The sequence below is a fragment of the Colossoma macropomum genome, unplaced genomic scaffold (genome assembly GCF_904425465.1).
Source record: "Colossoma macropomum unplaced genomic scaffold, Colossoma_macropomum, whole genome shotgun sequence".
Classification (NCBI taxonomy): Eukaryota; Metazoa; Chordata; class Actinopteri; order Characiformes; family Serrasalmidae; genus Colossoma; species Colossoma macropomum.
Window position 1 is genome coordinate 13,736,658 of NW_023494804.1, and position 13,173 is coordinate 13,749,830.

Genomic DNA, 13,173 nt, shown 5'->3' on the forward strand with positions numbered 1-13,173 from the left:
TTTCACAAATGTATGTATTTATTCTCTTCTATCTCAATTTGGTCATCAGCTGTCAAAGCCAACAGGCCACAGATCATCAGCCATGTCAAAGAACACCACCGACTCAAACAATATAACACAGATTTTCACATTTGGTGGACCAGTAGTAGCAGCTGTACTGTTCGGCCTAGGTGTTGGATTGATTGTTTTGTGTTGGAGGCGCAGAAGGAGAACAGTTGTTTTCCAGTCTTCGTTTCCCAAACCTCGAGATGAAAACAATCGATACTCCGAGCATGACTATGAATCAGAAGGTGGCCACCAACATGATCAAGATTCTGAACATAGTTATGAATCTCAACATGGCAGAGACTCTGAACATGAGTATGAATCTCAAGATGACGACCAAACTGATGAAGACTCTGAACCTGACTATGAAAATGTGAAGCCTCAAATCCAAAAGATTCATAGGGCCTCCATGAGGATGAGCACTGCAGAAGGAGTTTACCTATCATACAGTTCATTGGACATCAACAACATTTATGCCAATTACGACCCTTACAATGCAAGACAACTGAATGGCTAATACATCAAGCAAGCTCATGTATTACATTTACTTGCAAGTGCTCAAGTGGATCTAACTGTATCCTTCATACTTTTCTATTAAATAACGTTTACGAGTAGTTTAAAAAGATACATATTAATAACAACCACAAAAAAAAATCCTCACCTCATGGGACTGAGAGTTACATCAGGTTATAAGCTTGCATGAGAATCAGACTCTTTTTGCACTAGTGGGTGAACACACTTAAGTGTCAAGCAACACATTTGTTAAGCAATGTCCAATTTAGCCCTGAGGTTTCAGAGAGGAAGTGTTGGCTCTGTGTCGTGCTGTGTAGACATCATAAGCCCAGACTTGGTCCAATCCAGCGCCTGTAGTACAGCTGTGGGGCCAACGTGGAAAGGGAAAGCGGCACACTACAACACGGGCATCCCCATGAAGCTCCTTCAGCAACTTCTCCTCCAGATCCTGCATCTGACGAGACAAAATGCAACATGGTGTATGGACTGTGACATGCAACAAGACTGCTGTGCTAGGCTCTGGTTTTCCTACAGCGGTGAAGCACAAAGGTCATCATTATACACCCTGAGCACTGTCTCTGACAGTCAACATGACATTAAAGCGATAGCTTGGCCAAACACCTATTTTACACCATTCCCTCCTTACCATACAAGTGTAGATCATCAGTTAAGACATGTTGGGGTGTCAGAAGTTACATAAGTTTTATAGTGGAGCTACAGGGCCAATGAAATGGTAATGTAAAGGCCAATGGAAAGCTAAAGTTATAGGTTATCATTGTGCAAACTGCATGTCTAAATCATTTACTGTGTCAAGTTGTCTGAAATAGACTTGTGATGTTTATAAATGGACAAAAAATAACTGTATGCATAGCTAATTATAGTAGTAGCAATAATAATTTAAGCATGCAGATTGCACTGTGCTAACCTAACCTAACCTTTCCAGTACTTGTTAGCTACATTTGCCTCATAGCTCCAGTGCAAAAACTAAAAAAGTAAACTTCAGGCAACAAATATGTCTTGGCTGATCAAGTGCAACAGCGGTACATTCCATTGTACAAATGATAAAAATTGTGTAAATGTGATTTTTGATTTTTATGTCAACACTCCCATGATTGTAAAAAACTGGGCCTGTATTGTGTCTTTTGTTCCTTTTTTTTAAATCATACATATATATAAAATACAGTTATAGAGGCAATGCTCTAAATTCTAAACACTGGTCTGTCGTGCCCCCATGTGGACTAAACAATAAAAATATTCAGCTAATAGTGCTCTCTAGGAGGAACTTACCACAGTGGGTGCCAGGAATGCAATCACGTTTGTGTATTTCGACAGGTCAGTCTGCATAAAGACAGAGCCTACAGTAATAAAAGCATTACATAGAAAAGCCAAACACTGAATCTAACCAAGTTTAAAATCTATAGACATCATGAATACCTTCCAAAAATCCTGGTTAACAAAGGTGGCTTTACTGTGCGGAAGACCCCTCCACCACGCTCTGCCTCTGGAGTAGGCTAACAGCATGGAATTGATCTCAAATCCTGTGCACTGAAATCCTGCGCTGCATGCTGCAAATACCTACAACCGAAAGATTTTGCTGAAATGACTGTCATTCTGATTTATTCATTGATTTTGCTAAGTGACTAAAGTGGGTTCTATCCTGTGTCCCAATTTAGGCACTATGCACTATATTCATTCACTATACGATGTGTATCTCACTGTCTAGTGTCCAAAGGTGGTATCTCAAATCAAGCACTACCCTGACAGCATGCTGATGTGGCCCACTTCTGGCAAACATATGGCACCGCTGGCCTACTGTTAGCACTGGCAAATTGCAAAAGTGGTCCACATTAGAGCATGCTTATTTGGCCCATGTTTTAAAACAGATCTGGGTGATTCTGGCAGAGATATGGCAATATGTTGGCCTAAGACTTTTTTATGTCAAGTGAAAAAAAGTAGGTATTCCAAAACAGGCTTCTTTCCCACTGTAGGGTCATATGGTTCTGCACAGGGAGAGTAACCGTTCTAGTGGCATTTCTACACAGACACTGTGTTGGACATGGAACCCTGAAATATTGTTTAGCCACAGAACCATTTGGTGGTAGCATGCAATGACATAGCTTTTCCCTGATTACTTGGAAAACAATTGCTAAATGTTCAACTGCAATGATAACTAGGAAAGAGGTGCTAGTTAGAATCAGCCTACTCGCTCTTCTCACCTCACAACACATTCAAGTTTGACAGAAGCTACAATGACGCAAGTGTGGTAATGACTCAAATCTGAGGAAGAGAAGTCGTGCGGTTGGTGTTAGAAGGACAGCAAGCCAAAATTAGACATGTTCTGTAGCCTCCCAGCTAGGCTAATGCTAACTGACTCTTTCAGCCTATTTAGCTAGCTTATCTAAGGGCCTACAGATCCAAACACCACAGTACAGGTTTGATTGCATCTGCTCCGCTGTTATATGAATACATGATAAAAACTCTTGTCGGGAGACTGGCAACCTCAACATAAAATACTCCACACAAACCAGCCAGCTTTGTAAAATGTAGTAGTTAAATTGCTTTAGGAGTAGTCTGAGTTTGAGTAGCTGGTGTTGGTATATAATAGTGTTGCAGTTTAATACAAGAGTTGCGTTCATGCAACGTCATTTCAGTGTGCAGGATTGTTAGCTTTCTTGTAGCATGTATGTAGCATTATTTGTATTTTGACTGATAACGACCTCATAATTCAAAAGATTCAGTGATGAACAAGAAAAAAATGTAAATAGGACAACGCTTATCAGCTTTTTTTAACCATGGGATGTGACAGCATTTTCGAAAACTTGATTTTTGTCATAGAGAAAATCAGCTTAGACCGGGGTTTCCTAATATTGACATGACACACATGACAGAATGACGCATGACTTCAAAGGTCCATAGCCCGTGTGACGAGTCTATGCTAAAGTTTTAGCATAGCACTCTATTCTCTTGCCCTCTACATACGTACTTTGTTGACATCAGTGAAGTGTGAATTTTGAGGAGGGCCACAAGGCTTAGTGTGCCTTCTGGGACAGGCCCTTTGCACTCTATAGCCTGCAGGCTGCCATATGTAACAGAAGGGGAAAAGCCAGCAGAGTTTTAAAAAACTATACTGTGAGAATAAGAAAAACATTATATTACAGTGCATAGTCTTACATTGAAACACAAGGACTGTTTGATGTTCCACACTATTTTTCGGTGCTTCAAGAACATCATCCACGTATTAAAAGGGGAATTCTATACATTTGTCAAACCATTCAGTTGTTAAGAAGTAAACAGTCATTCATAGTGGTCTGATGTGAATTTTAAGAGAAACTTATTGAGTCAGAACTCTTCACAGTGGCGATTATAGAAACTAGAGGTCTGTATTTTTTAATTGCATTAAAAGTACAGTATGGGAGTACTTGGTCTGAGACACACCAGTCTTCCATCTCCTGAGCCCAGGTCAGCCAGCTGGCCTTGCCGTCCATCCAGCATCTTCATCACATTCTTGGTCTGCACGTTTGTGGAGGGCAAGAAGGGCACCTTTAGCCGCAAAGGCACTTTTAGTCCAGGCATGCAAAACATGGCCCAGAGCCCGTACACGCCAGAGAAGACAGCTCCCGTCACCAAGGTGAGGATCTGGTTGTCCTGGTAACGGTGAAGTACTTTGGAGTTCTGGTCCTGGAGAATGACCTCGATAGAGTCCTCCATACCAGCTGCAGATTAATACATGGAGTCTGAAAGAGTACAGGCTGGGTTCCCACTGTTTATTGAAGATAACTGCAAGCCTGTGCTAGCGCACATACACACACACACACACACACACACACACACAAAAAAACAGATTAATGTTTCAGACAAGGCAAGTTTAAAATACTTATAGAATAGTACAGAATAGAATACTATAACCCCATTTCCAAAAAAGTTGGGACACTGTGCAAAATGTAAATAAAAACAAAATGCAATGATGTGCATATCATTTAAACCCTGTATTTATTGAAAATAGCATAAAGACAACATATCAAATGTTGAAACTGAGAAATCGTATTGTTTATTGAAAAATATTTGCATATTTTGAATTTGATACCAACAACACGTTCCAAAAAGGTTGGGACGCGGGAAACAAAAGGCTGGTAAAGTTGTGTAATGGTAAAAAAAACACCTGGTGGTTAATTGGCAACAGGTCAGTAACATGATTGGGTATAAAAAGAGCAGAGAGGCTGAGTCTTTCAGAGGTAAAGATGAGGAGGGGTTCACCACTCTGTAAAAGACTGCAGGATCAAATAGTGCAACAATTCAAGAATAATGTTTCTCAATATAAAACAGCAGAGAACTTTTGTTTTTCATCATCTACGGTACATAATATCATTAAAAGACTCTCTCTGTGGTCTAACAAATCAACGTTTGAATTTTTTTTGGAAATCATGGACACTGTGTCCTCCGGGCTAAAGACCACTCAGCTTATTATCATTGCACAGTTCAAAAGCCAGTATTCATGATGGTACAGGGGGACATTAGTGCACATGGCATGGGTGACGTGATCTGTGGGATCTGTGAAGGTTCCATTAATGCTGAATGGTATATACAGGTTTTGGCAACATATGCTGCCATCCAGATGACGTCTTTTTCAGGGAAAGCCTTACTTATTTCAGCAAGACAATACCAAACCACATTCTGCATGTATTACAGCAGCATGGCTCCATATTAAAGGAGTCCACATGCTAAACTGACCTGCCTGCAGCCCAGGCCTGTCACCCACTGATAACATTTGGTGCATTATAAAATGAAACATACGACAAAGGAGACCTTGAACTGTTGAGCAGATGAAATCATGTATCAAACAAGAATGTGAAAACATTTCACTTCAAAACTACAGCAATTGGTCTCCTCAGTTCCCAAATGTGTTGTTAAAGGAAGAGGTGATGAAACACAGTGGTAAACATGCCCCTGTCCCAACTTTTTTGGAATGTGTTGCTGGCATCAAATTCAAAATGGGCATATATTTTTCAAAAAACAACATTTGTTGTCTTTGTAGTACTTTCCTTCAAAAATATGGTTTACATGATTTGCATATCATTGCATCCTATTTTTATTTACATTCTGCACAGCGTGCCAACTTTTTTGGAAATGGGGTTGTACTTCATTGTCTACACAGTGTGGAAATTGGTCATCGGCCCGTAAATATCAATGTCATAATATAATGTCATAATATTAGCAAATAAACTAAATCTAAGACATCTTAAAGGGGCACTTTGGCCAAAATAAAAAACTGAACCATTGCTACATTTGTTGTAAATAAGTTTACTTACATACTACAGTGCTACTACATTAGCCCCAAACTGAGATTTTCTGGTTAAAAACGAAGTAATCCCCCTTCTTAAGACATAGTTAAAAGGGGGTAGGAACTTTTGAAAAACTACAAGCGCTCCAGGGTGGATGTATGAGGGCAGACTGCTTTTTTTCCCTTACCAGGAAGCTAAATAGAGAAAGTTACTGCTAGGAAGGCAAATACCATGTCTATATTTATTAGCCTCCACAATAATGTATTTCTTTGTCACTGTGGAAGGGATTTTCAATGGCTTTATCATGTATTTGCGCAATGCATGCTGGGTACTGTAATGAGAAAACACTGATGGAAGACAGTGGTGAATTCTGTCAATCTAATAAGGCTGAGAGATGCATTGCTGAACACTGCATAACATGACAACATTAAATGTTAGTTTTAGGCCAGAATGCCCTTTTAACACATAATCCAAAACCAAGATTTCTTTATGTACTATTTTATTCAAAGCAGCTGAACAGAAATACTGGATCCAAGCCCCAAATGAGCAAGTCAAGGGTGAGAGCAGCAAGGAAAAACTCCCTAAGAACAAGAGGAAGAAACCTTGAGAGAACCAAGACTCAAATGGGGAACTCATCTTTTTCTGGTCAGGAAAAAAAAAACTTCAAATTCAAGTCACCATAGGGGAGAAACAAAACTATGCTTCAAACAAGTTAATGTCAAAGATCTTGAGAAAAACTGGAAGCCTGCTCTAGAAGTTAAGCCTAAAAAGTCAATCTTTGTCAAAAAAAAAAAAAAAAAAACTCTACTTTTACATGTATTGAAAGTAGACACTGGATCTCCATTCACAATAAGCAAAAGATCTCCACAACTCAATAAATACTAACTCCTAAAATCTCCAACGAATAAAGACTTTTAAGTTTAAGATAATGAGCAGTACAGTACTAATATGAGAGTAAACGTTCTTGTGTAAAATGGCTAAAAAAGCGTGATTTCTTATTCACTACAAATCCAACTGGCCAGCAGAGGGCGCACAACAGCAGCTGTAACGGCATTTTGCACAGAGGGTTATTTAAGGTAACGTCTGTACCTTCTCACGTGTATGTAGCATATGTTAAGTCCACACTTCACCAACCCATTAAAGCCATCGTTCCTTTAAACATGCCCAGGACAAACTGCAAACTGAAACTTCCTAAGGCGACCTTGAACTTCTCTTTCTCGTATTTCCGCCGTCCTACCTTAAGTGCTGCAGCAGCTCACGTTCTTGCGTCTACAGACTCCAGAATGTATAACTGCGCACCATTTAAGGAGGAACGGAAAATGTGAAGCCAACTCCAGCCTTGTAAGCGTTATCTTAAAGCAAAAATGGACATAAAGCTAAGCGTTACTATTACATGTAGGAGTAGTGTTCTAGTATAGTGTAGAAACTCTACTTCTACTTCTCTGATTTTACCTTAGTTGGCTACGCTGTTAAATGAGAATCTGTAGAGAAGTCGGTCTCGGCAGATGGATTTGGCAGATTGATTTAATGCGGCTGACAGGTCACAAAGCAACGGAACTGGAGAAGACAAGCAATAGCGGAATATTTGTTTACATATCGGCGGGTTCATCGCTTCATATTCATGACTGTCAAATAATAAAAAACAGCCTGACACAGGCGATCCGGTGTCCTTAAAACTAAAACAAGATGAATCAAGAATGCTGCCAGTCGTCAGCTATTTTGTTGACAATGTTCATGTCGTACTTTGAACTGTAAAACAAATCGGAAATCGGAATGACGGCTTTAAGCCTGAAGATTTGTAGTCCTGAAAAACTACAAATCCCAGCATGTGTTCGGTGACGTATGATCTGACAGTAAACGCGCTCGGTCACGTGGCGCCATGGCTTTGAAAGAGGAGGACGGAGCTGCTGCTCCACAGAGGGCGCGGAGGAGCCGGAGCATCACTGGGTTTAGTAAAGCTATTAGTGCCAAAAAACTGGGGTTCGTAGCATGAGGCAGGACGGGTCCATGCAGGTTAGTGTGTTTATGTATTTTTCACATTTATTTGACTCTCATTTAGTCAGAATAGACAGTCGTAACGGTGAAAAAACGGTCGGTTCTGACGTACCTTTACGTTTTAGAATAGAGATAGCATAACTGATAATTTTGTACAACGGTGGCGTCCATGTCGCTATGTATTATTTAGTCAGTATTTACTCAGTGTACGAGACTTATACGTCGTGGGGAAATGGAAATAAAAATGAAATGTCCGGACAGTGTTAAATGTTGATAGAAAACACCCGTCTGTGAGTGGGGGGTGGGGGAATATTCCCCGTCAGCGCTTTAATGGCTGTGAGGTAAAGGCACATATAACGTCGTTTTCGACGTGATGCAATATTTTTTCAGTCGTTTAAAGTAACGTCTTGAATTAATGCTAAAATTTGATCTGTGATATAGCCCAGGTGTGTACTATTTCGATCTGTCAATAAAAAAAATCGATAATTAATACTTATCTCGTTTAGTAAATAGTACATGTAGTAGCTGCATATGTGTAACACATTTAATAGCTTGTTGTCAGAAGTTGCATTCTCCGCATTTTTAAGGATTCTCTCATAAATGGTAATGCTACAAAGAAGTACTCGTATGAGTCGTTTTAGAAGGAATAAATGACCGAATCTTATGTTATTTCCTGAGGCAAGATTTTCTGTCACGCATTTGTTCTTGAATAGCCTGGAGTTTAGGCTTTAGTTAGCTAACTAACCATTGCATCTTGGGTCTTCAGTCTATATTGATGTTATGTCATCATTGCTGTGATGGCAATGGATAGGCTGCAGAGTGCATTCACTAACTGCTATGAACTGGAGCCCATTAATATTAGATGCAAATGAAATGGTGCACATGTAATCCTCATTTGAAATGCTAAACCATGTATTGAAAGTGCCTCTTTTATTGTCTTTTCCTTGGCGCAGATGGCTGCGGCTCAGAAAGAGGGCTCAGACCAGAACTTTGATTACATGTTCAAACTGCTGATCATCGGGAACAGCAGCGTGGGGAAAACGTCGTTTCTCTTCCGATACGCTGACGACTCCTTCACATCAGCGTTCGTCAGCACGGTGGGCATCGATTTCAAAGTCAAAACCGTGTACAAGAATGACAAGAGGATCAAGCTGCAGATTTGGGTGAGTGGTGTTTTTGAGAAGGACTGTATGTCCTTCATGATGGTGAGACATTTTCTTGTCTGTTTTTGCTTATTTTGTCTGCCTCAATCTGTATATGAAAAACCTTTGAGAGCACCTGCAAAAGTGCTTTTCAAGTTCCTGCTAAATGTTCTAGCTGGACGAGACTGCGGTTCAAGCTTAATCCCAGATGATATTCAGCTGTTGTTTCATGACTGGCATGTAACTTTAAGTCATCTGAATGTGCCACGATATATAACAAAGAACAGAGATCTGCAGAAGTTGAAATCGTCATGGTTGATTATTAAGTCGTTGATAAGAAGGTTATTTAAGTGTGTGTTGGCAAACACAAACGCCATGGTGAATCATACATAGCACTTCCAAGTGTACAGTGCATCCATATGGCATCACACGGGTGCTTCTCTTGGCCTAGCCTGCATACTTTTTAAACATGACTAACTATGGCTGTCTTTGCAATATCACTGATGTAGCTTTCATAGAGTAGAATGCAGAATCACATATCAGTATAGTTTGTCCAGTGAAAATCATAAAAACCATCCCTGTCTGACCTGGCCTAAACAAATCAGTTATTCTGAATTGAAATGGCTTCAACACATAAACCAGGTGGTCCCTGAATGTGACTGAAATAGGCTAAATGTTCATTAAAGGTCAGGTTAGCATACTGTTTATCAGCCTGATAGTGGTGTTTCAGTTTATATTTTCTAATTTGTTGTACTGAAACATTACATAGAAGTTAAAAGCCTCACTGATGCTTTTGTACATTCAAATGAAACGTATCTCCAAAATGTAGAGTGGGCCTTGATTTATGACGTGCCTCTCTTCATTTGAAATGCCTGTTTCAGAGTCCGAGGTGATATTGCAGACCTACTATGGTGTCTGTCCCACCAGCCTGGCTAATACATATGGAAAGTAGCCCGGAGCAAGTGCAAAAGCAGAGGTTTCACTGCACAGGGTTACAGTCAGAGCTGAGCTGGACTCACCAGATTGATTCCGGGAAGTGGCTTGCCTGTAATATTATTTGTAGAGTTATGTGTGACTGACTGACTGAGTGTCCAGAACGATTTTAATCAAGCCAAGGCCCTCCTTGAGGCTTTTAAAATCATTGATTACCCATTTGTTCCCTTTTCAGCAATCCTGACTTCTGCCACAGAAGTCATTATGACCTTTACAAACAAGGGTGTTAAGAAAGCAGCTTCTAAATGTGTAGAGCTGTAACAATAAAATAAAAAACAAAAACGTGGCACTTTGTTTAAGCCTGTCCCTGATGTTTTTTAGCTGAAATAATACAATATTAAGCAATACTTAAAAGTAAGTGATATAATTATAAACATATAGATTAACTAGGGATGCACGATGATGTCAGAATCATATCTTTACTAGCCAACAATTGTTGTTTTAAAGATCACGCCATTGATATTTGATGATGCATTTATTGCATTTAGTTTTTAGTTTAGTTACATATGTTTAATTAGCAGTAACTGATACAGCTTGGAATATTCCAGTAACTAATTCTATTGAGTAACTAGATTAATATCAGAGGAAAAGCTTTTTTCTTCCCAACAATTCACTGAATATCTGACAAACCGGTCAGAATGCATATTCCTAAAGCTAAGTATTGCGATATATCATATAGTGATATTGCGGTTTGTTGTTTTGAATGTAAATTTTAGCTCCTTGAATTGGTTTATTTAACTCAAACTGCTTCCTCTAAATCAATTAAACTAACACCATATTCAAACCGGCATGAAAATTTTTGGAGCAACGTAAACTAAGTTTTTCTACAATTAGATTTTAGCAAGGCTCTCTTATCAAGAGCGATTTATAGTGGATTATGGTGATCAGTTGGACTATTAATGGGCTTAATACACATGTAAAATGTTAATAATTAAATAATAATGTATCTGCACTAGAGACTCGATGTAATGATTTCTTTCACCCAACGTATCATAATAGTGTGTGGTTTTGCTTATTCCCACACCCTGTGTACGTTTTACTATGTAGTATATAGGCTATATTTTGTAGTTTTATAATATAGGTTCTGGAAAAGAAATTATTACAGTTATTCCTCATAGAGCTCCAAATACTTGTATGTACTTGTACAATACTTGTATTATTGCACAGTGCTGGGTAAAATATGAATTAGTTGTTTGTATAAGTATAAAGGTGTCAAAAAGTCCACTGTGTAACTGTGAGTCAGTCTTAGTGGGTGGTTAAAGTGGTATAGTAGCCTCATGTACAGTGTATTTATGAGCCCGTCTTATCTCTCATCGTTTGAAGCAGATGTACTGCAGCCTCCCATCTGAGAGGAACAGCTGCTCGGCGTCTTTTGTTGCAGCGAGCTGAGCGTGCGTCAGGCTTGATTCATGCTCTACGTTTGGGGACGCTGGTCCGTCGAGCCGCATTGCCCACGTTTGCTACGTGTGGCTTCGTTTCTCGTCGTGGAAAAATGGGCGTCAGTCACTTTTAATGGGGCTCCATTCACAGGACATCTGTCTAAGCCTGGCATTTAACGGCAAGCCTTTTAACTGTAGCACCACCCCAGAGTGTCTAATTATCACTGCTTCAGACTGTATGTTCATCACTGACTGGGAGATAAGTCTGGCTTGCAGCTTCCACACAACGAATAAAAGTTAAAATTTTAAGTGTTATGTAACTACATGCTATAAACAACAAGCACAAATATCACTTTCTTGGGCACTTTTGTCACTTTTGATTAGATTTGTTATCGAGGACTTTACAGTTTATTTTTTTTATTAACAAAATAAAAAATGACTTAACAGTAACAAACCATGCGTCTTTTCACAGACTTCAAAATATGTTACTGGAAAGATTTTTAAGAAAAATCTGAAAACACTAGCTATGTAGCCAAAAATGCGTGAGTAATGATTTTTGTGCAAATCGAATAATTAGAATTAACTGAGTGATCGTGATGCCCCTACTTTTTACCAGTACATTTTCCTTGAGAGAGGAAGACATGAAATAGAAATGCATACTGGTTTCCGGTGTGCAACCTATTTATTAATTTTCATAGGATGTGCTGTTACCACTGTTGCTTTTTGAAGTTGAATTCTGTTTTTGATTTAACAAGAAATGTTTCATTCTAGAGAAACTTGCCAAGTCAGAATTGTTCACAGTGGTGGTGATAGGAACCAGGCATCTGAAGCGTTTAATGCTTCTGAAAGCTAACTCACAGAAAGCTACTACATGAAATGGCTATGTATACAGTACCTGATGCCAGAGACATTGTTTTACAGTAGTTCTGAGATGTGGTTTTGGCCAAAACCTTATTTTTGAACAAACATTCATGGTGGAGAATCATTACATGCAAAAATAATATAATAATAATATAAATATTATATACAGCATAGCACAGAATGATATGAACATTTGTAAAAATTAACATTCGTACAGTTGTGCAAATAAGCATTGTTATATTACATTTATATTATATTTCAGATGTACCCCTATTTTACCATTATGAACATATGCATGATAATAATAATAATAAATAATAAATAAAAACTCAGAAGACATATGTAGGTTTACTGGTCAGTTCCGATAGAAATGGCTATAATTGTGTTGTAGACACCACAACCTCTGGTTTCTGTCACCACTGTTGAGAAGACGTCTAAGGTTCTCTACAATGCACACATCAAACACACACATAATTTCACATCAAATCACTGAATGACTTGGTTAAAACAGCCGATGAACAGAAATTTGCCACGTTTTTGTTTAAAACCTTGGTTAAACTCAAGTTATTCAGTGGTTTGATGTGAAATCATGCATTGTTGGTAGGGCGGTGTATTGATAATAAGGTATGTCATTAAAAATGACAATGTGTCAAATTTCTACAGTCCCACACACCACTGAACAAGTTCGACTTCAGTTTTTTTGTCACTCCAACACTCAACTTTTGCTCTCTCAGACACATTTTTTATCATGTACACTTGTTTCAGCAGAGTACCAGTTAATCAGAATCAAGCCCATACTGTGGTTTGTGGGACTGTTTGGGTCTTTAGCCTGCTCGCTAAGTTGACATTAAGTTAGCAGATCAGGCTGCAAATCCAAACACCATGGCACAGGTTTAATTTCACCTCTCTGTCAGCGCCAGTTGCTCGATTTCACACCCTCAGATTTAAATCATTATATTTAAACTT

General features: G+C 39.0%; 2 protein-coding genes across 6 annotated transcripts in view; one reads left to right on the plus strand and one right to left on the minus strand.

Moving 5' to 3' along the window:
- On the minus strand, window positions 1–7,574 carry LOC118824295 (ATP synthase subunit C lysine N-methyltransferase-like). 5 transcript variants are annotated; one of them, XM_036594339.1, is made up of 6 exons: window positions 7,290–7,574; window positions 7,075–7,189; window positions 3,994–4,343; window positions 1,993–2,133; window positions 1,846–1,896; window positions 1–1,012 (listed from the first exon to the last, which is right to left on the minus strand). In XM_036594339.1, the coding sequence occupies exons 3-6, from the start codon at window positions 4,264–4,266 to the stop codon at window positions 824–826; spliced, it is 654 nt and encodes a 217-aa protein (XP_036450232.1). In that variant the 5' UTR covers window positions 4,267–4,343; window positions 7,075–7,189; window positions 7,290–7,574; the 3' UTR covers window positions 1–823. The 5 variants fall into 5 exon arrangements, with proteins under 5 accessions (XP_036450232.1, XP_036450233.1, XP_036450231.1 ...); XM_036594340.1 differs by having other exon boundaries at window positions 3,994–4,348; XM_036594338.1 differs by lacking the exon at window positions 7,075–7,189.
- An 83-nt stretch (window positions 7,575–7,657) lies between these two features.
- LOC118824294 (ras-related protein Rab-3C-like) overlaps window positions 7,658–13,173 on the plus strand; it is a 31,322-nt gene continuing 25,806 nt past the window's right edge. Inside the window, exons 1-2 of the mRNA XM_036594337.1 lie at window positions 7,658–7,850; window positions 8,786–8,995. Coding sequence (XP_036450230.1) covers window positions 7,827–7,850; window positions 8,786–8,995 — 234 coding nt within the window. The 5' untranslated portion in view covers window positions 7,658–7,826. The remainder of the gene's footprint in view (window positions 7,851–8,785; window positions 8,996–13,173) is intronic.

Bases quoted from the DNA above. Each gene is read 5' to 3' on its own strand.
- LOC118824295 (XM_036594338.1), bottom strand. From the start codon at position 4,266: ATGGAGGACTCTATCGAGGTCATTCTCCAGGACCAGAACTCCAAAGTA. The intron at 2,134-3,993 runs GTGTGTCTCAGA...TTTCGGTTGTAG, and splicing joins GCTCAGGAGATGGAAGACTG to GTATTTGCAGCATGCAGCGC. The intron at 1,013-1,845 runs GTAAGTTCCTCC...TTGTCTCGTCAG, and splicing joins CATTCCTGGCACCCACTGTG to ATGCAGGATCTGGAGGAGAA.